Source organism: Cervus elaphus, chromosome 21, assembly GCF_910594005.1.
Source record: "Cervus elaphus chromosome 21, mCerEla1.1, whole genome shotgun sequence".
Taxonomy (NCBI): Eukaryota; Metazoa; Chordata; class Mammalia; order Artiodactyla; family Cervidae; genus Cervus; species Cervus elaphus.
Genome location: NC_057835.1, coordinates 34,675,172 through 34,697,533, shown reverse-complemented (window position 1 = coordinate 34,697,533; position 22,362 = coordinate 34,675,172). Strand labels below are relative to the sequence as shown.

General features: G+C 40.8%; 2 protein-coding genes across 10 annotated transcripts in view; one reads left to right on the top strand and one right to left on the bottom strand.

Moving 5' to 3' along the window:
* The window catches only part of ARFGEF1 (ADP ribosylation factor guanine nucleotide exchange factor 1), a 127,817-nt gene extending 123,877 nt beyond the window's left edge, over window positions 1-3,940 (top strand). Inside the window, exons 37-39 of the mRNA XM_043879457.1 lie at window positions 171-309; window positions 1,112-1,229; window positions 2,472-3,940. Of these exons, the coding sequence (XP_043735392.1) occupies window positions 171-309; window positions 1,112-1,229; window positions 2,472-2,636 (422 nt within the window). The 3' untranslated portion in view covers window positions 2,637-3,940. The remainder of the gene's footprint in view (window positions 1-170; window positions 310-1,111; window positions 1,230-2,471) is intronic.
* Window positions 3,941-4,967: 1,027 nt separating this feature from the next.
* CSPP1 (centrosome and spindle pole associated protein 1) overlaps window positions 4,968-22,362 on the bottom strand; it is a 108,826-nt gene continuing 91,431 nt past the window's right edge. For 8 of the 9 annotated variants that reach the window (XM_043879464.1, XM_043879467.1, XM_043879459.1 and 5 more), the window contains 7 exons: window positions 21,599-21,735; window positions 17,432-17,572; window positions 15,551-15,597; window positions 12,864-12,927; window positions 10,689-10,798; window positions 9,128-9,266; window positions 4,968-5,828 (listed from right to left, as the gene is read on the bottom strand). In XM_043879464.1, the coding sequence (XP_043735399.1) occupies window positions 5,617-5,828; window positions 9,128-9,266; window positions 10,689-10,798; window positions 12,864-12,927; window positions 15,551-15,597; window positions 17,432-17,572; window positions 21,599-21,735 (850 nt within the window). In that variant the 3' untranslated portion in view covers window positions 4,968-5,616. The remainder of the gene's footprint in view (window positions 5,829-9,127; window positions 9,267-10,688; window positions 10,799-12,863; window positions 12,928-15,550; window positions 15,598-17,431; window positions 17,573-21,598; window positions 21,736-22,362) is intronic. The other variant, XM_043879460.1, reaches the window with a different exon arrangement.

The following is a 22,362-nucleotide window of genomic DNA, read 5'->3' as shown; positions in this document are numbered from 1 at the left end:
CAACCCAAGTTGTGGCCACTGTTCAGGTGAGACGGTTCCTGCCCAGGGCACTGGGCTCCTCACTTCCTGGGCCCTGTAGGCTGCTGACCTTTGACCATTCTGGTTCCACACAGGCTGTGCACCCTCACCAGCTGCCCCCCCTCCTGTTAACTCCGACTTCCTCTCTGCAGGCTTCAAGGGCAAGTCCAAGCCCAACCTTCTGAAGCAGGAGACCAGCAGCCTGGCCTGCGGGCTGCGCATCCTCTTCCGGATGTACACGGACGAGAGCCGGGCCAGCGCCTGGGAGGAGGTCCAGCAGAGGCTCCTAAAGTAAGACTCGGGGCTTCGGCCCATGCGCTGCTCAGTACAGAGGGCGGAGGGCCGTGCCCCGCCCGGGGACTCCGCAGCGGGGCAGATGACTTGGGGCCTGCGGAAGAGACTGTAAAAGCTAACACAGTCTTATAGACAAATGTGCTTCCACAGAATTGTTGAGATGTAAGCAAATTGTCTATTTTTGCTGTTATAGGACAAAGGAGGAAGTTCTAGGTCTTAATTTTTAGGCTTTTTTTCATGTCATAGATAGAAATGGATCAGTTTCTAAAAACAAATCTGAAAGTGAAAAAATCCCTGCTAACATTTAGTTTGAAAAAGTATGTGGAGTTTCTGTTGGTGTTTTAGTTTTGTTTGCATTCCATTTTTACTCCATGACAACTTAAGATTTTGTCCTTTCAGAAAGAATACAGTCTTTTACTTTGTATTTTTTTGTCTACTTAAGGGAATAGATGTTCTCAGAAGCCAACTAATTTCATTTCAGAACTTCTGGCAGTCACCTGGGCCGTTTCCCCAGTTCTTGATGAGACTGTTAGGGCCCCAAAGCATCGAGGTCCCGCTGCGGGAGGGGAAGTGCAACCCCGGGGGTCAGCCGCAGTCTTGACACCAATCCTGTGCTTGTGCTCCTCCACAGCGGTTTAGCATATAAGAAAACTTTCAAAATGAAGAAAATGGGGGTTTCCTGACAGGCTGTAGTTGACTTTAGTTACCGTTCCTCCTGGTCCCAGTTGTTCCTGCTCGGTGACTGTCAGGCCAGCAGGTGCACCAGCAGCAAGCGTGATGGGAACCTTTTCCGTTTCAGTGTCTGCAGCGAAGCACTCAGTTACTTTCTTACTCTGACGTCAGAAAGTCATCGGGAAGCCTGGACTAACTTACTGCTCTTATTTCTGACTAAAGTCCTAAAGATCAGCGATAATAGGGTGAGTACCAGGCACCTTGTCTACCAGCATCCCCAGCCTGAGGGGCACATGCCCGAGTGGGAGGCAAGGGTGCAGGGCCTCCCCGCCCCACTCTGTTCTCCAGTGTGTGATCCTGTAGGGCTGCACTAGGGGAGGAATCAGAATCCGTTAGGACACTGACAAGCTGCCCAGGTTCCCCCACCAGCCCCCCGGAGTCTCTCCTGTCACATCCAAGACAGCTGCCAGGCGTGGCCCCGACCATGGCTGCATCTGGGCAGCAGGCTCCCGTTGTTCCTCTGGGAGAGGGACTGATTCTGTGGGAGGGGGCCGTAAACTCATTTGAGAGTTTTAACCAGTAGAAAACAAAGATCAAATGTATAATGTATAGCTATATATATACACCATTTAGACTTTTCAGAAATACACATTTTACTTGTTAAAAAATATAGCAATGTACAGCCCACATAAACGGAAACAGGGGTTCCTGTGATCCCTAAATAGGTTTAAAAATGCCTAGTCTGGTGGCTGACACTTTGGGCCCCACAGATGCCATGTAATGCCGCTCTGTGCCCATGTGTGTGCCCCTCTGACCTGGGCCAGGTAGAGCCCAGAGAAGTACCTTCCGGCAACCAGCAGCCAAGTGGATGAGGAGGACTTCCAGGCCATCCGCCTTGTCCCACAGGCTGCCTTCTTACCAGTGTCATACCGCTCCTCACACCTTGGGAGGTGGGGGAACAGACAAGGAGAGAAAACAGGCAGACAGCTGATATTCAGAGATTGAACTACAACAAAAATACAAAGTGTATCAGTGGAACTATAAGTAATAGAATGCATGGAGCCCTCATATTTTATATTGCAATATTAGAATTTGAAGTTTTAGAGACAAGTCTATTTACCAGACAGAATAGTTTCAGTAACCCATAGCTTATAAAAACTGTGATTCTTGCTTGGCTTCTTACTTTTGCTTATTACCCAAGGCAAAACAATGATAAATAATAACTGTCTGTCATAAGTTTTTCAAAGAAATGTAATGAAAAATGTTTTCCAAAATAAGGATGGATAACTAAGTGAATCATGTACATACTAAGTTCTGAATACATCTCAGTCTTTCAGTTGCATGATCAGTAATCACTGCTTTATGCAGACGCGTCTCCTGTCTTTACTGTCAGGGCACTGTCTCCGAGTGGGTTCCTTCTAAAGGCACTTTGAGGCTCTGTGGTTTGCAATGAGAGCATTACTAACAGAGAATTCATTTCCCCCCAGTTTAAAGCTCATGCATCATTCTACTACCCTCTCTTATGTGAAATTATGCAATTTGACTTGATTCCTGAACTTCGTGCTGTTCTTAGAAGATTTTTTCTGAGAATTGGAGTAGTTTTTCAGATATCACAACCACCTGAACAGGAACTTGGAATAAACAAGCAATGATGGGAACTTCATATTTTTCTGTTGGCGTTTACATCCCTCCGTTCTTTAAAAGGACCCCGGAGCTGAGGTTTCCTACCTGAAAAAATGGTTTCTCTGGATTGCTGTGTCTAAGGGTTACTTCTAAGAAGCTTAGAATTTCAGTTCGAACCTGCAGTGCTCCCGTCCGTCCCTTTGGTAACCTGGTGGATTCTGTTTGTCGTGTTGGGCTCACAAGCAAAAAAGCTCTTCCCACAGCGTCAGCTTGTATGCTCACAAGCCCTTCCCTGTCCTCGGTGGCAGGGAGAGCCCTACATATTTCTGGCAGGTATGGAAGTGAAACTTACCCAAAGAACTCTAGATGTAAAGATTTGAACTTCTGCAAGAAGTACAACTCAGGAGAGCTGTATTTTGAAGGATAAAATGTTTATAATTGGGGGTTGGGGGGAGAAGAAGAAATTATTGTTCATGGTAAAAGTTATTTAGCAACTATGGTATTCTTATTCTGAAGATTTTTGCACACTCAGGCTATCTGAGATACTGGTAATGATCCTTCTGTGAAAAATGTACAGAGATGCAGGTCTGTAATATAAAAATCTTAAGACATTATAGAGTTCTTCCTGCACTGTTTTATTTCTTTATTTTCTTATTCATTTGCTAAATACCTATAATATTTTGTCAAATGCACTAAACATTTGGGTTGAACTTCTTGTCCTTTTTATTTTGTGGGGATTTGGTTTTGCCCTTTTTACAGAGTGGTTATTTTAAGGGTTTAACATGCACAGAAGCTGTTGTGGCTGACACTTGTCATAATCAACACCAACAAAGGTGGAACATACCCCTGCTGACGTAACTACCTGTAACACACTTCTCTTAGGGCTTTGAAAGATGAGCCATTAAAATAGAATGATCCTTCATGGACCGAAACTTGAATCACTGCAGAATGAATCTCGGTTGCTGTCACTTCCTTTTCTTTTCTTTTGGGTGGCGGGGCTTGATGTAGATTTTACTCTGTGTACAGAATTTAATGTTGAATATATTAAAATAACAAATCTGGCATGGTTTGGGGAGGTTAGATTTACTGGAAACGTATTCATACTGTGAATTGTGCTCTGATGGTTAAAAAAACAAGATTGTCAAGCATTCCGTATTAACAGTGGATGTAGAAAATTTTTTCAGATGGATAAAATGTATATGGTACAGATGTAAAGTTTTCTATGTAAAAAATTCTGTACAACTTTCTGTACAATATTGATTCTCATCTGGCATATTCTAATCAGGTTATAGGTCAATAAAGTTTTTGGATTATTTCATCAGTGCAATCAAAAGCTATGTCATCCACAGCCCCATGTTTCATTGACTTTTTTTTTTTCTTAAAAGCCTAACTAGGGAAAGGATATTCTCATTCACAGCTCCATGTGAATTCAATGTCCTTCAGTTGTGATATTTTCTCTCCAGTTCCTGGCATTTGATCCTCCCCCATATCCTGCTTTCTCAACTATAGGCTATTCATAGTTTAATATTTTGTGCATATATGAACCCGGAATCGGGCAGTACTATGTGAATGAACGCTGAGAAAGAGAAAGAAAGTTAACCTTTGGGGCAGCTTGCAGGGTGGTGGCGTGTGTCCTCAGAGTGCAGTTGAGTGCTACAACGACCTGAAAAGGAAAAAGAACATGTCAAGACTATTTATTTTGATGGTTGTGTTCAAAAAACAGGAGAGCATTCAGCCTTAGCCCTCGCATCTCTCAGGTCACCAGCAGTCACTGAACAGAGCATCTGTTAAGTGCACTACATTTGTTACCCCCAGGACCTGGCCCTGTGCAAGCGCAGCTGGATGCGGCAAGAGCCAGGACCCCCCGTGACCATCTCTAGGCCTGTCTCAGGGTATGTTAGAGGACCTGGCTGTGTGTTATTAATATTTATGGTATAAAATCAGGACTTTTCTCCAGCAGAGGCTTTCATCTTACTTTCAGGTGAAGACATAAGAAGAAAACTCTCTCATAAATGATTTGATTACAAAAATTAGCATGGCATTTACATGCAACTAAAATTTCAAATATCTGGGAAGTTTCCCACTTAAGGGTGTGCTTACCTGATCTTAGAAGCATACCATCAGTGCCTAGGTGTGTTCTCGGCTCTCATTACTAGAATCTAAACAAGAAATATTTCCAAGGATTTGAATTAGTCTTCCCTTTTTTAAAGGCATCTCTTAGGGAGCATTAGGAGGGCTGACCCCTCACCACAGGGTCCTCAGCCACGCGGCAAGGTCCCCATCCTCGACCCCGGGTCCTCCTGCCTCTCCTCGACATCTATGTAGAAACCTCAATTCCAGTTAAAGGAAGAAACTGACACTGGTAATAAAAATAATTTATTTTTATCAAGAAGTAGTTACATCATATAAAGAGCAAACTTACTGCCTTCGTTGGCACAAAAATAGAGGCAGAAAGATGGGACATGTAAGTGCATGGCTCACAGGAATATAATCACTAACAACTCTATCATTTATACTGAGTCAGTAGTTATCAATGAGAAATAGCACATCTGATTCTGATTACAGAGCAACAGCTATAACCAGTATATTTACTAAGTGAAGAAATGATTTTGAATAGTGATAATAATAGCAGATGTACATATAGCAAAGAATATTCTTACAGTACTGTTAAGATACTTGTTTTATTCACCTTATCTTACAAGCAGAATTTAAAATAATGCACATATGGTAGTTGATTCCAAGAGTTCATTACCACCCCACTTTATGGCAAAGTTGTGCAAAAATAATTCTGTACAATTCTACATTATATAAATTAATAGCCATGGCTTTTTATTTATGTACATAATATAAATACATCATATACATCATCATGGAAAAAAATATACCTTATATACAGATGGAATATGAGTAACTGCCATGTACAGGCCAAAAGTAGCACACATTATTCAGGTTCAGGTTTCACATTCCTTCCACCTTCAAAGGCACTACTGGGTCCAGTACAGACCGATTTTAACCGTGTGCAGTAGACAGGCCCTGCCAGGTGAAAGCGCCTGGTCTGCCAGGACCCTGCTGCTGCTCCTGCCTCAGCTGCTCCGCCATGAATCGCTTCAGTGTTTCTGAGGTGCCTGGGCGGAGCCAGGGCTCAGTGGCTACAGAGTTTGATCCGTCGTCACCCCGGTGCCTCATGATGTCATCAGGGTCAACCAGTGAACTCTCATCATCTAAAGGAGGCAAGAGAGACGACTCAGGTAACAGGAGCGGCAGGTAGATGATGGGAGCAGACCTCCTGTATTCTAACCCATTAAGCTCTGCATTTCTCCACAGCATTGTGTTCTAAACTGTCCTGTTTTGTCCACACCCCTCCTTATAGAGATAGGAAAGCAAACCCAGGAACAAGCCAGGATCAGCTAAGCAAGGTGACTCTATGGTCCCAGCACCCACACGGATTCAAGGGCAGCAGATGACACCAGATGACTAGAAAAGTGTCCACAGTCTTACTTTGTGTCCCAAGTAAAACTTTTTTTCTGTTTTTAGAGATGTTTTGGAAATACTCCTAACACTGCTTTAAGGAAATAAGGTAATTGTAGGAAAACATTAGACAGGGATGAAATTACTTCCATTCTTATACCTAATCTAAGAGGTTTTATTTATTCCATTAAGACGTAGCTCTCATTTTTCATTCTTTTAATTAGTTACACACAGAGCTTCTCTATTTAACTTCTCATTAGATATAATAATAGGAAAATCTGTCTTCCCTACCCTGTGATGTCAATTTCTTTTTTTTTTTTAATTACATCTGCTGGTCTGTGAAGCATTAGTTCAGCAAAGGGACATGTGCAATCAATGCAATGAGCAATCAGTCTACAACATACTAAAAAGCTGTTTGAAAGGACAATGTTTTAAAAAAAGTTCAGAAGTTGAAACTCTTCTGAAAAAGATACTTCAAATGGTTTATTTTCTCTCAATTTAAGTATATCCTTGTTCACTATTAATTCAACTTACTGGTTCTAAAAGAAATTGATGAATAGGTAATTCTCAGTACAGATTAAAATGTCTTTTAGTCAGAAAGCAAGCATTCTTTCCCACTGTCCACATTTTTCTAGGTATGGTATGAAAAGTACTTATCAGTCTACCATGTTGTCTGGTATTTGGTAAGAAATTCCTACAGTCAGCACACATGATATCTTGATAGAGATGGTATAAGTACAGTTTTAAATTAATACAACATTAAAGGTTGTATCTAAAATATATCTTTCAAAAATCTTTAAAAAATGGCTATTAGAAAATTATTGTAATGTAGTCTAACAGAATAAGGTGAATTGTTCAAATAGACCACTCTGCTATTTGCTACAGCTAATAACAGGGCTTATTACTATATTATCATCCTATTATCCTCATGTCATAGCAGTGCCATAAAGAAGGTGGCCACAAGCTGGCAGAGGAGCTCGGGAGTTGCCTTAGAAGTGTCCTGCCTGCCTGTGCTCAGTGATTAAGCTTTTAACCCGGTGTTCACCAAAGATGTGAGATACAGCAATGCCTTGCATGATAAAAAAAAAAAACAAAACTATATTTTGACATTTAAAAAGAAAATACTATCCTGAAGCTTTTTTGCTTTATCCACATATAGAAAGCCAAGTAAAAAGGTTAAAAAAATTTTCTTTGTACTACTACAAATTTATAAAAGATGTGTTATATAAAGAACAAGGTTTTAAAGTTGACTTCTGATAATCTGTCACTTCAGTCCAGACATCCTGGAATGCAAAGTCAAGTGGGCCTTAGGAAGCATCACTACGAACAAAGCTAGTGGAGGTGATGGAATTCCAGTTGAGCTATTTCAGATCCTAAAAGATGATGCTGTGAAAGTGCTGCACTCAGTATGCCAGCAAATTTGGAAAACTCAGCAGTGGCCACAGGACTGGAAAAGGTCAGTGTTCATTCCAACCCAAAGAAGGTCAATGCCAAAGAATGCTCAAACTACTGCACAACTGCACTCATCTCACATGCTAGTTAAGTAATGCTCAAAATTCTCCAAGCCAGGCTTCAGCAGTACTTGAACCGTGAACTTCCAGATGTTCAAGCTGGATTTAGAAAAGGCAGAGGAACCAGAGATCAAATTGCCAACACCTGGATCACAGAAAAAGCAAGACAATTCCAGAAAAACATTTACTTCTGCTTTATTGACTGTGCCAAAGCCTTTGACTGTGTAGATCACAACAAACCATGGAAAATTCTTGGAGAGATGGGAATACCAGACCACCTGTCCTGCCTCCTGAGAAATGTGTATGCAGGTCAAGAAGCAACAGTTAGAACTGGATATGGAACAACAGACCAGTTCCAAATTGGGAAAGGAGTACATCAAGGCTGTGTATTGTCACACTGCTTATTCAGAGTACATCATGTGAAATGTTAGGCTAGATGAAGCACAAGCTGGAATCAAGACTGCCTGAAGAAATGTCAATAACTTCAGATATACAGATGACACCACCCTCATGGCAGAAAGCAAAGGGGAACTCAAGAGCCACTTGATGAAAGTAATGGAGAGTGAAAAAGCTGGCTTAAAACACAACATTGAAAAAACAAAGATGATGGCATCCAGTACCATCATTTCATGGCAAATAGATGGAGAAACAATGAAAAACAGTGACAGACTTTATTTTCTTGGGCTCCAAAATCACTGCAGATGGTAACTGCAGCCATGAAATTTAAAGATGCTTGCTCCTTGGAAGAAAAGCTATGACCAACAGAGACAGCATATTAAAAAGCAGAGACATTACTTTGCCAACAAAGGTCCGTCTAATCAGAGCTAAGGTTTTCCCAGTAGTCATGTATGGATGTGAGAGTTGGACTCTAAAAGAAAGCTGAGTGCCGAAGAATTGATGCTTTTGAATTGTGGTGTTGGAAAAGACTCGAGAGTCCCTTGGACTGCAAGGAGATCCAACCAGTCCATCCTAAAGGAAATCAGTCCTGAATATTCATTGGAAGGACTGATGCTGAAACTGAAGCTCCTGTACTTTGGCCACCTGATGCGAAGAACCGACTCCTTGGAAAAGACCCTGATGCTGGGAAAGATTGAGGGCAGGAGGAGAAGGGGACGAGAGGATGAGATGGTTGGATGGCATCACTGACTCGATGGACATGATTCTGAGCAAGCTCCAGGAGTTGGTGACAGACAGGGAAGCCTTGCGCGCTGCAGTCCATGGGGTCGCAGAGTCGGACATGACTGAGCAAGTGAACAACTTCTTCTTCAGTAGGGAAGCAAGACACCAGTACAAATCAACATTTTCCCTGCTGAAAGCAAAGTCTGGATATGTTTAACACAAAAAAACCTTATCTATTTAGAATCCACTTGAAAAGGGGTACTCTCTCTGGTAGGAAGAATCTGCTGCAAAGTTAATCCTTAGGCTGTGCAACTCAAAGGATTTAGAACTCACTTCCTCTCTCAGCCATCAGTGAAAACCTCCATGAAGCAGGTTTGAGTTTTCACCGAATCTGCTGTTGGCTATTACACTTGGCCTTTTACCTGCAGTAATAGGTTTATTCTGAAGTTCATTCAGTCTTCTCATTCGTTCTTCATTTCTCATTCTAAGTTGATCAATATTTATACTGGATACAGATTTTAAAGAGACACCATCTGGTGGCACATCAGGGTGACTGTTATCCTGTAATTAAGAAAACAGAACTTCAGAAATGATCATTAACATAAAATATGTTCACAATAAACCAGTGAATCAAAACATGTTCTTAACCTTGATAAATGTATAGTGGTGAACAAAATTAAATCTGTAGCATTTAAATTCTAACTTGTGTTTATCCTTGCAGGCTCAGATGAAGGTAAAGCATTTAGTGATAACATATAAATGCTATCAGAGTGGATAAAGGTGGGGAATTACAAAACACAAAAGGAAAAACTGAAACATCGAGGGCTAAGAATCAGTCCAGCTATGCTAACCAAGACAGCCTGGTCCTGGCCTAAGGGTAGACATGGATGAGTGGAATAGAAATAAAGAGTCCAGAAATAAGCCCTTATACTTAGGGGTAGAAAAACCAATAAAATTCACTAGGATTTTTCTCAACAAATGGTACCAGAATAACAATATCTACATGTAAATAACGAATTTGAACCCTTATGCCTCATACCACTTGCAAAAATTAGCTCAAAGTGCATTCACTGACCTAAATTTTTTTTTTTTTCACTGACCTAAATTTAAGAGCTAAAACTCTTAGAAGAAAACACAGAAATAACTTTCACGATCATGGGTTAGGCAATGGTTTCTTAGATACGACAGCAAAAGCACAAGCAAAAACAGGATTGATAAGCTATACCTCTGTCAAGATCAAAAGCTTCTGTACTTCAGTGGACACCATCAAGAAAATATGTTAAGTCTAATATAGGACTTGTATCCAGTATCTATAAAGAGCTTAGAACTCAACAATGAAAAGATGACCCGATTAGAAAATGGGCAAAGGATTTGAATAGACCTATCTCTAGAGAAGATCTCCAAACAGCCAAGAAGCACAAGAAAGGATGCTCAGTATCATTTTGTCAGAAAAATACAAAATCAAATCCACAATGAAATAATACTTTACACTCGCTAACAAATGTTGGCCAGGGTGTAGAGAAACTGGAACCTTCACAGACTGTTCACAGGGTGGGAATGTAAAATGGAGCAGCCACTTTGGAAAACAGTCTGGTAGTTCCTCAAGATGTTATAGCATCAGAAAACATCTGTATGCTAACTTTAAAAGCTGCTATATTGATAACAGAGAAAAAGTGGGAACAACCCAAATGTCTATCCATTGTTGAATAAACAATTGAAAAAAAATGTGGAATATCCTTATGATGAAATATTAGTTGGCAATAAAAAGGAATCAATTACATGTTATGACTCAGAGGACCTTTGTGTCCCAGTAACCTGCCCATGGTCATCCAGCATTTGGTGGCAGAGCCTCAGTTCCGACCCATGTCCAGCTTAATCAAGAGCATGTTCTCTTTCTTTACTGGACCACACCAGTTTAGCCATGAGTCGGCCCAGACCTCTCCTTCCTACACTTGAAAAAACAAGAGGACATTTCATACATACGAAGTCCAATCCTTTCAGTTTGTTCCTCCTGCGCTCTCTGGCAGAGGGCAGCGGAGACAGCAGCAGGAAGCCCCCATCCTCAATGGCAGGGTACGTCTCGCCATGCGCACCTAGAGGACATGGGGGGAAGCTGTGAACATCCACCTTTAACGTATCCATTTAGAGCTAATCCAAGGCTGTTTATTAAGATATTATTTACATGTGATAAAATCTGCCCACAATAAACAGTGATTTTTAAAGAACTGCACGATCACTATGCTCTAGTTTTAGAAATTTTGATCACCTCAAAAAAGCTCACTTGTGCTGACAAAATCACTCCACCACTTCCACCTGCCAAGCATGTGAACACTGATCTGCCTTCAGTCTCCAGATGTGTACTGTTCCTAAGATTCCATATGGAATTCTACAATGTAATATTTTGTGGGGCTTGTTTATTTTTTGCAGAACAAAAAATAGTAAGCTAAAGACATGATATTTCGTCCCTAAATGCTTTAGCAGACGCCATCTAAGAACAAGGGCCACAGATTGTACAGCTACAATCTCAGTACCACATTCAGGAAATGTAACATTGATACAATACTATCATTTAATATATAATTGATACTCAAATTTCTGAAATTATAGTTTTTTTTAAAGCAGCAATAACTATATTCTATTGAATGAGAAATGGGCTTTTCTAAAACTCCAAAAATGAAGTTTTCTGACTTCTTTATTATACCCCACCAGTAACTCACTTGCTCTTTTTTTTAAACGGTTTACAAGTTTTTAAGGTCAGTAAAACTGAGTGGAAGGCACAGAGAATTCCTATTAAACCCCCTGCCACCAACGTATTCAAAGCTTACCCATCTATCAACAGCCCCCACAAAATGGTACATTTGTTAAAACCAATGAACCTACAATGACACATCATTTTCGCTGAAAGTCCATAATTAGGGTTCATTCCTGGGGTTGTATACCCTATGGCTTTTAACATATCCACCATTCCAGTATCATACAGGATAGGTCCACCGCCCTAAAATCCTCTATGTCTCACCTATTCATTCCTCCCCCTGCTGTAACCTTGTGGCAAGCACTGATTAACTGCCTCCATAGTTTTACCTTTTCCAGAAAGTCATAGTTAAAACCATACAATATGTAGATTATTCAGATTGACTCCTTTCCCTTACAAACATTCAAGGTTCCTCCATTTCGAAAAAAAGCATTGTAGCGCAATGCTTTTTAGCACCGAATAATACTGCATTGTCCAGCTCTATCACTGTATATCCATTCATCTACTTAGAGACAACTTGGTTGCTTCCAGATCTTAGCAATTATGGATAAAACTGCTAAAAACATCTGTGTGCAGGTTTCTGTGTGAACATAAGTCTCAACTCCTTTGGGTAAATGTGAATGCTGGATCATATGGTAAGGGTATGTTTACTTTTGTAAGAAACCACCAAACCATCTTCCAAAGTGATGGTACTGATTTCCATTCCCACCAGCAATGAGTTAGCGTACCTCTGGCTCCATATTCTGCCAGCGCTTGGCAGAATATGTGTCCGTGTTCCAAATCTGGGTCATTCCATTGGTATGTGGTGGTGTCTCGTGTTGATCTGAGTTTCCCTGATGACACGTGACCTGTGTTTCCCTAATGATAATGATGTACATGGGGCACCTTTTCATATGCTTACTTGCCATCCTCTGTCTGTGGTGAAGTGTCTGGATCTTTTGCCCATCTTTTAACAGGGCTGTTCTCTTAACTGTTTTAAGAGTTCCTGGTGTACTTGGGATAGGAGTCCTTTATTAGACATGCTTTGTACAAATATTTTCTCCCTGTCTCTGGGCTTGTCTTATTTTCTTGCCATTTGCAGGTCACCGAAGTTTAATTTTAACGAGGTCCAAACAAAGAGTGGGCTTCCCTCATAGCTCAGTCGTAAAGAGTCTGCCTGCAGTGCAGGAGACCTAGGTTCGATTCCTGGGTCAGGAACATCCCTCCAGTATTCTTGCCTGGAGAATCCCATGGACAGAGGAGCCTGGTGGACTACAGTTCATGGGGTCCCAAGAGTCAGACATGATTGAGCAATTAAGCACAGCACAAAGAGTAAAGTAATGATTTTTTAGGTATGGAGAAAAACACCTGAATATAAATAATGCTAAATATTTAAACAAATAGATTGCTAAAATAAACATACTCACCAATAAAAGCACTATCAGATTCTAATAATGAGTTTGTCAAGAAATCATCAGTGTCATCTCTGGGCTAAAAAGAACATCATATATTAATGACTATTTTTATTAGTCCTGTGTAGAAAAACAACAAATCTGTACAAAGAGGCACAAGTCTCCACACTCCCCAAAACTAGCAAAAGTGCATGGGGAGAAGTAGGACTGGCTGGTTCCCTCTTCCACCACATTCCAATGCCTAGAAACCACAGGAAAAGACCTTTTATTATTAAGAGTTACATTACCACTGATAGAAATATAATAGAGTGTGAAGCAATGAACCAAATTAAACATTTAAAGTCTTTACATCATTGTCAAGATTTATTTATTCTCTCAATAAATCTGTTGAGTGCACTTAGTATTTCCTGCATGTGAGATACTGGAGATAGAGGAGTAGGAGTTTCTGCTATGGAGTGGGTCACGCTCCCGAGGGGAGAGGCGTGCCCTCGGTAACGACAGCCCCGTGGGACGGCATGTGTTCCAAAGACACAGCATGATAGACGGGGATGTAAGAGTCGGGCAAGTAATGCTAGGGTCGGGCTTGTAATGAGCTCTCAAATTAGAGGCACGAAATTTACATCTAGGGTTTACAACAGAGAATGTCATCTTACACACTGGAAGAAATCTAAACTCACCCCACACCCCTCCCTGCACGTCCCTACCAGATTTCTAGGATGTGCTAGAACACTCCAGTGAAGAGCTGTCCACTAACCTCTAAGGAAGTGCACGCACTGAGGCATAGTACTGGTTACCAGAAAGTTCTTATCTTTCACGGAGGTCTTCCATATACTGAATTCTTTCAGTATATGAACTGAATTCTTTCACCTTTAACACCCAAGGACTCTACTTCTGCCTTCAAGAAGACAGTAATGGTGATAAGAGCTTCTCAAATTACCAACTGGTCTGAACCAGCAGCTATCCTTAACACTGTGCATACACTGTCCAGCCTCTCTTCTGTCTCACTGTCCTTGCCACACTGGAAAGAGTGACCACCTCAGCCCAATCTTCTCCACGACAATCTTGAGTCTCCATAGAGTCCAGTCTCTAGGAAGGTGAGCCCCAAGTCTATTGGCTTTTCTTTTGTGACGGCCTTGTTGAGCTGTCGGTTCATGCTCAGTTTCTACGCAGCAAAACGTGGGGTTACTGGTCAGCATTTAACTAAAACCCCAGTGGTTAAATTCCAGTGCCTTTTCACTGAGAAATGTGCTGCCATATACAGAGGAACCTACAGTGTGTTCAGAAAAGATGTCCATGCATCTCCGGTAATGTGGGACAGGGAAGGGCTCTGGGTTCAGCCTGCGTCCAGACATGGACTTTACTGCTCACTGGCTGTGTGATTGTGGCCTGAGTCTCCTCTTAAGTAAAATGGGGGTAGGCAGACCTTCTTGTCAACTTCAGAGCAAATACACACCAAGTACCTCGCATGCAGTATGGGTATGGACTTGCTGCTGTGAGACTGTTACTACCACTATCAGTTCAAAACCAGCACCAACTGGTAACACTGAGCAAGTAGCAGCCTAGCTGAGCCTTATTTTTACAATCTGAAAATGGAGATAATATTACCTGTACTATTAGTGTGGGGAAGATTAAATTTATTTCCAACCTCAATCTTTCCCCAAACTTTTCCTCTTAGCCATCTATTCACCACCTCCCAACTGTCTGTCTAGTGGGCATCTTAGACCTACCAACTAAATATTTTATAATTTCTCCTTGTTTCTTGGCTTCCCTTATGGCTCAGCTGGTAAAGAATCTGCCTGCAGTGCAGGAGAACTGGGTTCAATCCCTGGCTTGGGAATATCCCCTGGAGAAAGAAAAAGCTACTCACTCCAGTATTCTGACCTGGAGAATTCCATGGACTGTACAGTCCACGGGGTCACAAAGAGTCGGACACAATTGAGTGAAAGTAATCCCTCCGGAGGGCAAAGAGTTTTGTTCACTCCTGTGCCCCCAGGCACGTACAGTATTATCTGGTCCATAGTAAGTGTTCCACAAATATCTGCTGAACAAAAATGGCTCGCCCCGCCCCGCAATGGCTCAGTATTCGCACAGATGTCTCTTTCTCAGGATAAGTTATGCCCTTTACAGGTCTCACCACTGCATGTATTACAGACTCTTACTCCCACCACTACTGCCTGCACTAAAACTGATCACATTCATTATGGAACAGGCCGCACAAGGGTTTTTAATGTTTTATCTCATTTAATCCTCACAATAGCCTTTGAGTCATTTTTTTAATCCAGTTAATAATAAACATCTATGGAGAAATCACTACATGCTAGGCCTATTCTTATGTGTTTGCAGATATTAATTGATTTTAATCTTATAGTCACCCTCAGAGATAAGTACTATCATCCCATTTTACAGACTAGGAAACTGAGGCAAAGAAAGATTAAATAAAAGATTAAGTACCTTGCCTAAAGTCACACAGCTAAAAACATACTAACTTGAATAGCCTAGCTCTAGAGTCCTATTCTTGGTCATTACAGTAAGCTTTCTCTAGGTTATTAGACTTTACCTACCTATAACACTGATGGGACAAGATTTAAATTCTTTCTTAACTCAGTATTTCTAAAGAATTCAAAATTGGAATACTCCCTTATCATGTTCCTAAAATCTTCTACCACTCAAAAACTAGCTTGAAAAATTATAACTTTTCTTACCATTCTGTGGTCTCGTACTTTAGTGCTTGGGACAGCATCCAAGTCAACTGTAGTCAATGAGGGGTAAAAACGAGATAAAAGGTTAGAAAATACTTTACAAATAAATTTTAGAGCATCTTTTGTAGTTAATCCCTTACTGGAAATTACTTTTCAATGATCATACTTCAGAATATTTTAAAGATACTTCTTGTTTATCAATAAATATAACCCAGCACCCAATTCATTCCAGGTGCATAAAATTCTTCCATTCACATTTAATAAATAAAAATCACTGTGAATTTAAAACTGACGCCTATAGAAACAGAACCATCTCCTATTTCTGCAATCTGTGTAGAAAATTGTTGAGAAGAGCTAAACAACTCCCTTATGTGGCATTGAAGGAAATTAATTCAACTCCAAGCGCCTGGTTTCAGGGGTGAAGATTTTTGGATCAGCTATCCCAAAGGCCTCTCTGATTTGACCAGGGTTTGATGTGTTCCTCTGAATAGCATATTTTATCCTTTTAGCTACTGCCTTTGGGAATAAATAGACTACTGATGGTAGCCTGTATTCCTTCTTAAAATATTTTATAGCCATGTTTTTGATTGTTGTGAGTTACATCATATTCTTATGAATTAAGTCATCACAGTATTTGGTAGAAACTGGGGTGGTTGCCATAGTGGGTGTACACCCTCAGTGCCAAAATGGACCTGTATCCACATAGGCTGAAATTAGCCCATAAGTAGTCCCCAAGTTGCCAAGATCACACCAGATCAGATCATCAGCTAGGTCACCTATAGGAAAGTTCCACCAAAGTGGGTGTAACGATTGAAGACTGTACTTGCTTCTCTCCTCTCTCCTAATAATATGCCTACTATTTATCATGGACTCTGGGTTACTCTGCTGTCAGAGGGTGATCAATAAGACCACTGTTAAAAGTTCTGTAAAGACGGAGGGAGGACGTCCCCTATCCCCTTCACTAAAGTCTTGCCCTGTGTCTGGGCCTGACGTGGTACACAACTTACTCCTGTGATCCTCTCATGTGATCAAAACAGGCTCCTCAGATTCTGCTGGTCAGACAAGCCTGCTAAGTAGGGTTTTGAATTTTCCTAAAAATAACTGGTAGGACCGTCTCCTTCTATTCTTGTTACTTAATTGCTGTATTTTTATGACTCATTTTCCATGGCTGCACTCAATGGCCTGAAGGCCGGCAAAGCTGGTGAGATATTGCGAGGGTCATGCAGGACCCATCCATGTTCTCTGAGGCCACTAGCACCACTCCACCCCTGGGTGCCCACCCCACCTCCAGTTACACACTCCCAAGGGACCCTAGATTTCTCCTTTGCAACATTCATCACACTTACTTAGCATCTAACTTCTCCAGTAGAATATAAATTCCTTGAGAGCAGCAGCATATTTCATTCATCCCCATACTCCCTGGATATGGGGCAGTACCCACGCTCATAGCAGGCACTCAGTAAGTTATCTGCTGATTAGCTAATTACACAGAGATATACTTATAGCCCAGTATGAGGCTTACTTATAAAGATTTTATGCTCTATCAAAACCCACAGACACACATGGTAGAAATGTCCCCCAGGACACTGGTGTGTATGCCAGGCATTCTTTCCCCTGGTGCAGATGTCTCCTGGCCTCGTCAAGGTACTCAACCCTTCTGGCTACAGTGAATGGATGGACTCCGCTCATGCATGGACAGCCAATCACGGCCCTCTCTGGGACTTACTCTTTTCTGGGACTACAGACCAAAGGGGCATGTGAGTGTGGGGCTGCCATTGGAGGCTGCCTGCCTTGGAGATGGCAGAAATATTAGAGATGGAGAAAGAAAGCCGACAGAAAAACAACCCACTGAAACGATCTGAAATAGCAATGATTATTTTTTGCCTTTAGCACCTTCCTGCATTTTTAGTTTATTCAGTTTCTTCTGCTGCTCTCTTAGCAAGGCTTGCTGTTCTATCTCCAAGGTGTCATTATCTCTTGGATCATCCGGGTACATAGATTTCAGATCAGCTCGTGTTTCTGAATCTGGTACAAAAATAAGTTATGTAACCAAGTTAAATCTTGTTTCCAAATGAGATTTTATAAAACTTCACTATAGATAACATATGAAATAACCTAAATTCAAAATCAAGGAACAATATAAATAATGAGACATCAGCAAAGTCAAAGCACATCATCATACAACTAATGAACATGAAATTAATATTCTTTAAATAAATACATTTTCACAAACTCAACATTATTAGGGAGCCCCAGAACAAGCAGCGCCTTACTGCCACATACTCCATCCCAACCCCCACTTCCCCAAGAAGCTCCCCAGAGCCTGCACCCACGTGGAGCATCTAGGCCGGCAGTCAGATGGCTGTGACTCTGGCAGCCACCAGACACTGAATCAGAGTTGAGCCCTCAAATATACTGGAAAAACGGAAACATAATGTTATTGGCCAATTAATATTTGTAAATATCATGCCAAAAAACAAAAACAAGGTAAAAATACAGGCCAGCTGGAGCATTAAGAGGGACATCATATCTGGAGGAAATGACAGACTAAGAATTCACCTATGGCACAAGTTCAAGAATATCAACTGATCAGAATGAAAATGTTAAACCTTAATTTCTAAATCTTGAGAATAAAGATATAGTTCACACGTTTAAAAATCTTTTGACCCATAGTAGAATCAAGCAAAATCCTGTGCCCCACCCTCTATCCCCTTGTTTATAGAAAGGCTGAAATCTCCCAGGCCTCCATGAGTTACCAAAAAGCAGGCTCAAGCAGCTAATGATTAGGACAACAGAGTTCCAGATTTGTGTCTGCTACAATTCCTGACTTGTTCTACAGATACTCTGAACTCTCACCAGAGGGAAAGTGCATGATGACCAGACTGCAGTCACAACATAAACTGCTCCATCTTGAGCAGTACTGAATTTATGGCTAGGACAGTTCCAAGAACTGGCCTCAAGAGAATGGGATTAACACTTTTGCTCATACTAACTGATATCTTTGTGGGCATCAAAATAGTTGTAGCTTGTTCTGCCCATATATGTAAACGGGCAAGTATGACTGCCAGCAGAGAGATGCCAAAGAGCATGTCAACATCTCTAATACAGCATCTTGTGTCAGCATGAAGTTACAGAAAAGGGACCTTCACACATGATTCCACAGAAATGGAAAGACGTTCTGACAAGTGGGGGTTTGTGAGCAGCTTTTGGCAGGAAAGAATTCTCTGCAGGCAGTCCCTTTGTCTTGTCACTAACCTTAAACCGGGCACCCCAAGCTCTACTTACCTCAAGCCCTAGCACACCTTTCAAATCTTTTGATCACGCAATACCTTGCCTAATTTGTTGACTCTTTCCATATATCAAGTAGAAATGAAGAACAGGTGATTAACAGATGACCATATCTCTTTCCTAGCTTCCCCTTCAGTAATCTTGTAAACAAACCATGTGAATCAGATAGCATCTAAAGAAAGGTCAGGAGGAGTCCACAAGCCTGCACGCAATGGGGGGGCGAAGACTATGACCCCCATCTCACTGACTAACTGAGATTACTTCCCTTCACTCTGACCCCCATCTCACTGATTAACTGAGATTACTTCCCTTCACTCTGACCCCCATCTCACTGATTAACTGAGATTACTTCCCTTCACTCTGACTCCCATCTCACTGATTAACTGAGATTACTTCCCTTCACTCTGACCCCCATCTCACTGACTAACTGAGATTACTTCCCTTCACTCTGACCCCCATCTCACTGACTAACTGAGATTACTTCCCTTCACTCTGACCCCCATCTCACTGACTAACTGAGATTACTTCCCTTCACTCTGACCCCCATCTCATTGACTAACTGAGATTACTTCCCTTCTTCCATTTAAGAAGTTTCATGGTCCAGCAGAATCTTTGGAGATGGTTTTGAGGGGGACACTGAGTCTACCATCTCCCTAGACTGTCAGCATTCTGACTGACAACAACTTTCCTTCCTACCAACTTTTACAAGTATTGACTTTTTAAAGCAACAAGCAGCCAGCCAGAGCTTATTCCATAACAACAGTGGAAAATGGGAACATGCTGAATATCTTAGAGTTAGAAAATGATTAAGAGCAAAGTTAACAGAAGAGGCTCTGGACACATGGACGTGGCTTCACCCGACTTGCCCACTTCCAGACTGTTTCCTCCGTAAAAACAAGAGACATTAACAACAAGTCATATGATGAATGAGAACTAGTTGTGGTAACAGGGAAATGAATGCCTCAATTTTATGGTTTAAGCCTTTTTGTTTTCAAGATCTCCTTACCTTCTTAAAAAGCTAAGAACCCCCAAAGAGCTTTTATTCACCACTGTCCCACACATCACATTAGAAATTAAAACTAAGAAACTTTTAAAACATGAAAATACAAAAACACATTCTATTAGCTTCAGAGCAATGAAGTTATCACATGCCATAAAACTTCTCAAAAACCTGTACACACAGGAAAAAATAAAACTTGAAGGACAAATAATGACTTAGTTTATAATAAACATAGTTTTGACTTCAAAAAGTCCCCTGACCAAATTCTAAGACCTACTGGATTAATATAACACCTGGCATATAATAAGCAATCAATAAATGATAGCATAAAAACATAACTATGGTATATGTAATTGATGACATGTATATCTAAGTGGAAAATAAAATTGAGTAACATAATTACATCTAGCTTTTATCTTTCTCATTTTAATTAAGCTCAGAAAGACTAGTAAATACACCAAATATCAACTGTTTTTATATTTAGGTGATTTGAGTAAAGAGATGTTTCCCTCTCTTTGTAGATTTTCAAAACTTCTAAAATAGGTACTACTTTTAAAATGAGAAACAGAAGTAAACTCATCTGGTACAGGTTATGTGACCATCATCCAACAGCCTGCCTCCTCTGCTCCAAAGGCTGCTCTGAGAGTGCTCCTGAGTAAAAATCACATATAACACATTCTGGTTCCCCTACACATTTTCAGTCTCCCAGGCCTTTGTTACCCTGGCAAGCCAACTTCCCTAATGAGCTTTCTCTCCTCCTTCTAAGTGGCTGCATCACACTTTTTACTCCCTTCCTTCAACAACCCTTCCTTTCCTCCGCTGCTCAGGGACTCTGCCCTCTTCAGCGGCCGTTCCCTCCCTCCCCTACACTACAAGCCTCTTACTTCTCCAACACCTTTCACATCGGCATCCTAACAAGTTCCTCCAGGACCCTGTGATCCCCCCTTCCCAGCCATGCTTCTTCCAAGGGTTCTTATGCTTATTGCCTCCAACGCCATGCCTACTAATTATTCAATCCTCATTCCAAACGTAATTGGCTTCTGATCCAATAATTCTGCCAAAAAGATCTATTTGAGGTTACCAGTGACCTCTGATGTGATTGACACCTTCCAATATTCACTTTACACAACCCTCCTCCCTGGCAGACTCTGTTCCCTCAGTTTCAGGATTGACATTCTCCTGCTTTTCCTCCAATCACTGACTTTTTCTTCATCTCTTTCCTAAGCTCATCTTGCTGTCCATCCTCCACTAAATGCCAGGTGCCACTCTTCACACTATGTCACTGATCTAATCCACTCCTGTGGCTTTAAGAGCTGTACGCCCTGCAAAATAGCCACACCAAAGCTCTATCCACTAGACTGGTAAACTAAAGAACTAGAGTAATACAGAAGAGTTTTATTCATTATCACTTAAAATAGATACCACAAATGAAACTTTACTTAAGAAAAAGGATACAAATGTCTTTAAAGACCCTTGAATATGGGTAGAACACTCAAGCTCTACCTTTATTTTTTTTTTCATTTATTTATATTAGTTGGAGGCTAATTACTTTACAATATTGTAGTGGTTTTTGCCATACATTGATATGAATCAGCCAGGGATTTACATGTGTTCCCCATCCTGAACCCCCCTTCCACCTCCCTCCCCATCCCATCCCTCTGGGTCATCTTAGTGTACCAGCCCTGAGCACTTGTCTCATGCATCAAACCTGGACTGGCAATTTGTTTCACATGGCTCTACCTTTAAAATAGCAGCATTCTTACCTCTGTCTTTCAGTTCCTTAAAGTCATGAATATTCTGAGAAGAAGCAGAGTCTAAGCTCTTAGGTGACGGTCTTCTGACAGGAGCTTGTAACCGATGTCTGGCCATATCAAATACATCCATGGAACTTTCTCTTTTCCTATAGATAATAAATTATGATAAAGGTGTTTTTACGGGAAGAAAATCTGAGTTGACATTTAACTCCCTATACAAGAAATTTGGCATCTTTCACTACAGTATATTATAAAAATTTATTCTAGTAGCTGTTATTTCAATTCCCTGTATTAAAATAGGTTATTTATAAGGTCACTATAATCTTTCAAAATGCTCGGAAGCAAAGTATCTTATTGGAAGAATACAATGCGTGAGCTTTACCTTAAAATGTTCACATAGTAGAAACAGTAGTCTTTGGTCAAAGAAATCAAGATTCAAAGACCAGCTTACTATATGTTTGACTGCATCATCTGTGCCTAACATACATGAGGAACTCAATAATATGGTGAATTAACTAACAAATAAGAGATTCTTTTTGTGAAACTATTTATAAAACTGGAATAAAAAACCAACACTAAGATGTCTCTGATCACAATACACAGTGAAAACTACACTGAAGTAAAATATATTTAACTAATTCTTGCTAAATGATGGCAATTCTAACATATATTATCTAACTTAAGTTAGCACACATAATTTACAAGGCACTTTCCAATACATACATTTATTTATTTTTCACTAGACTCTCATGGGGTAGAAATTATTATGCAAG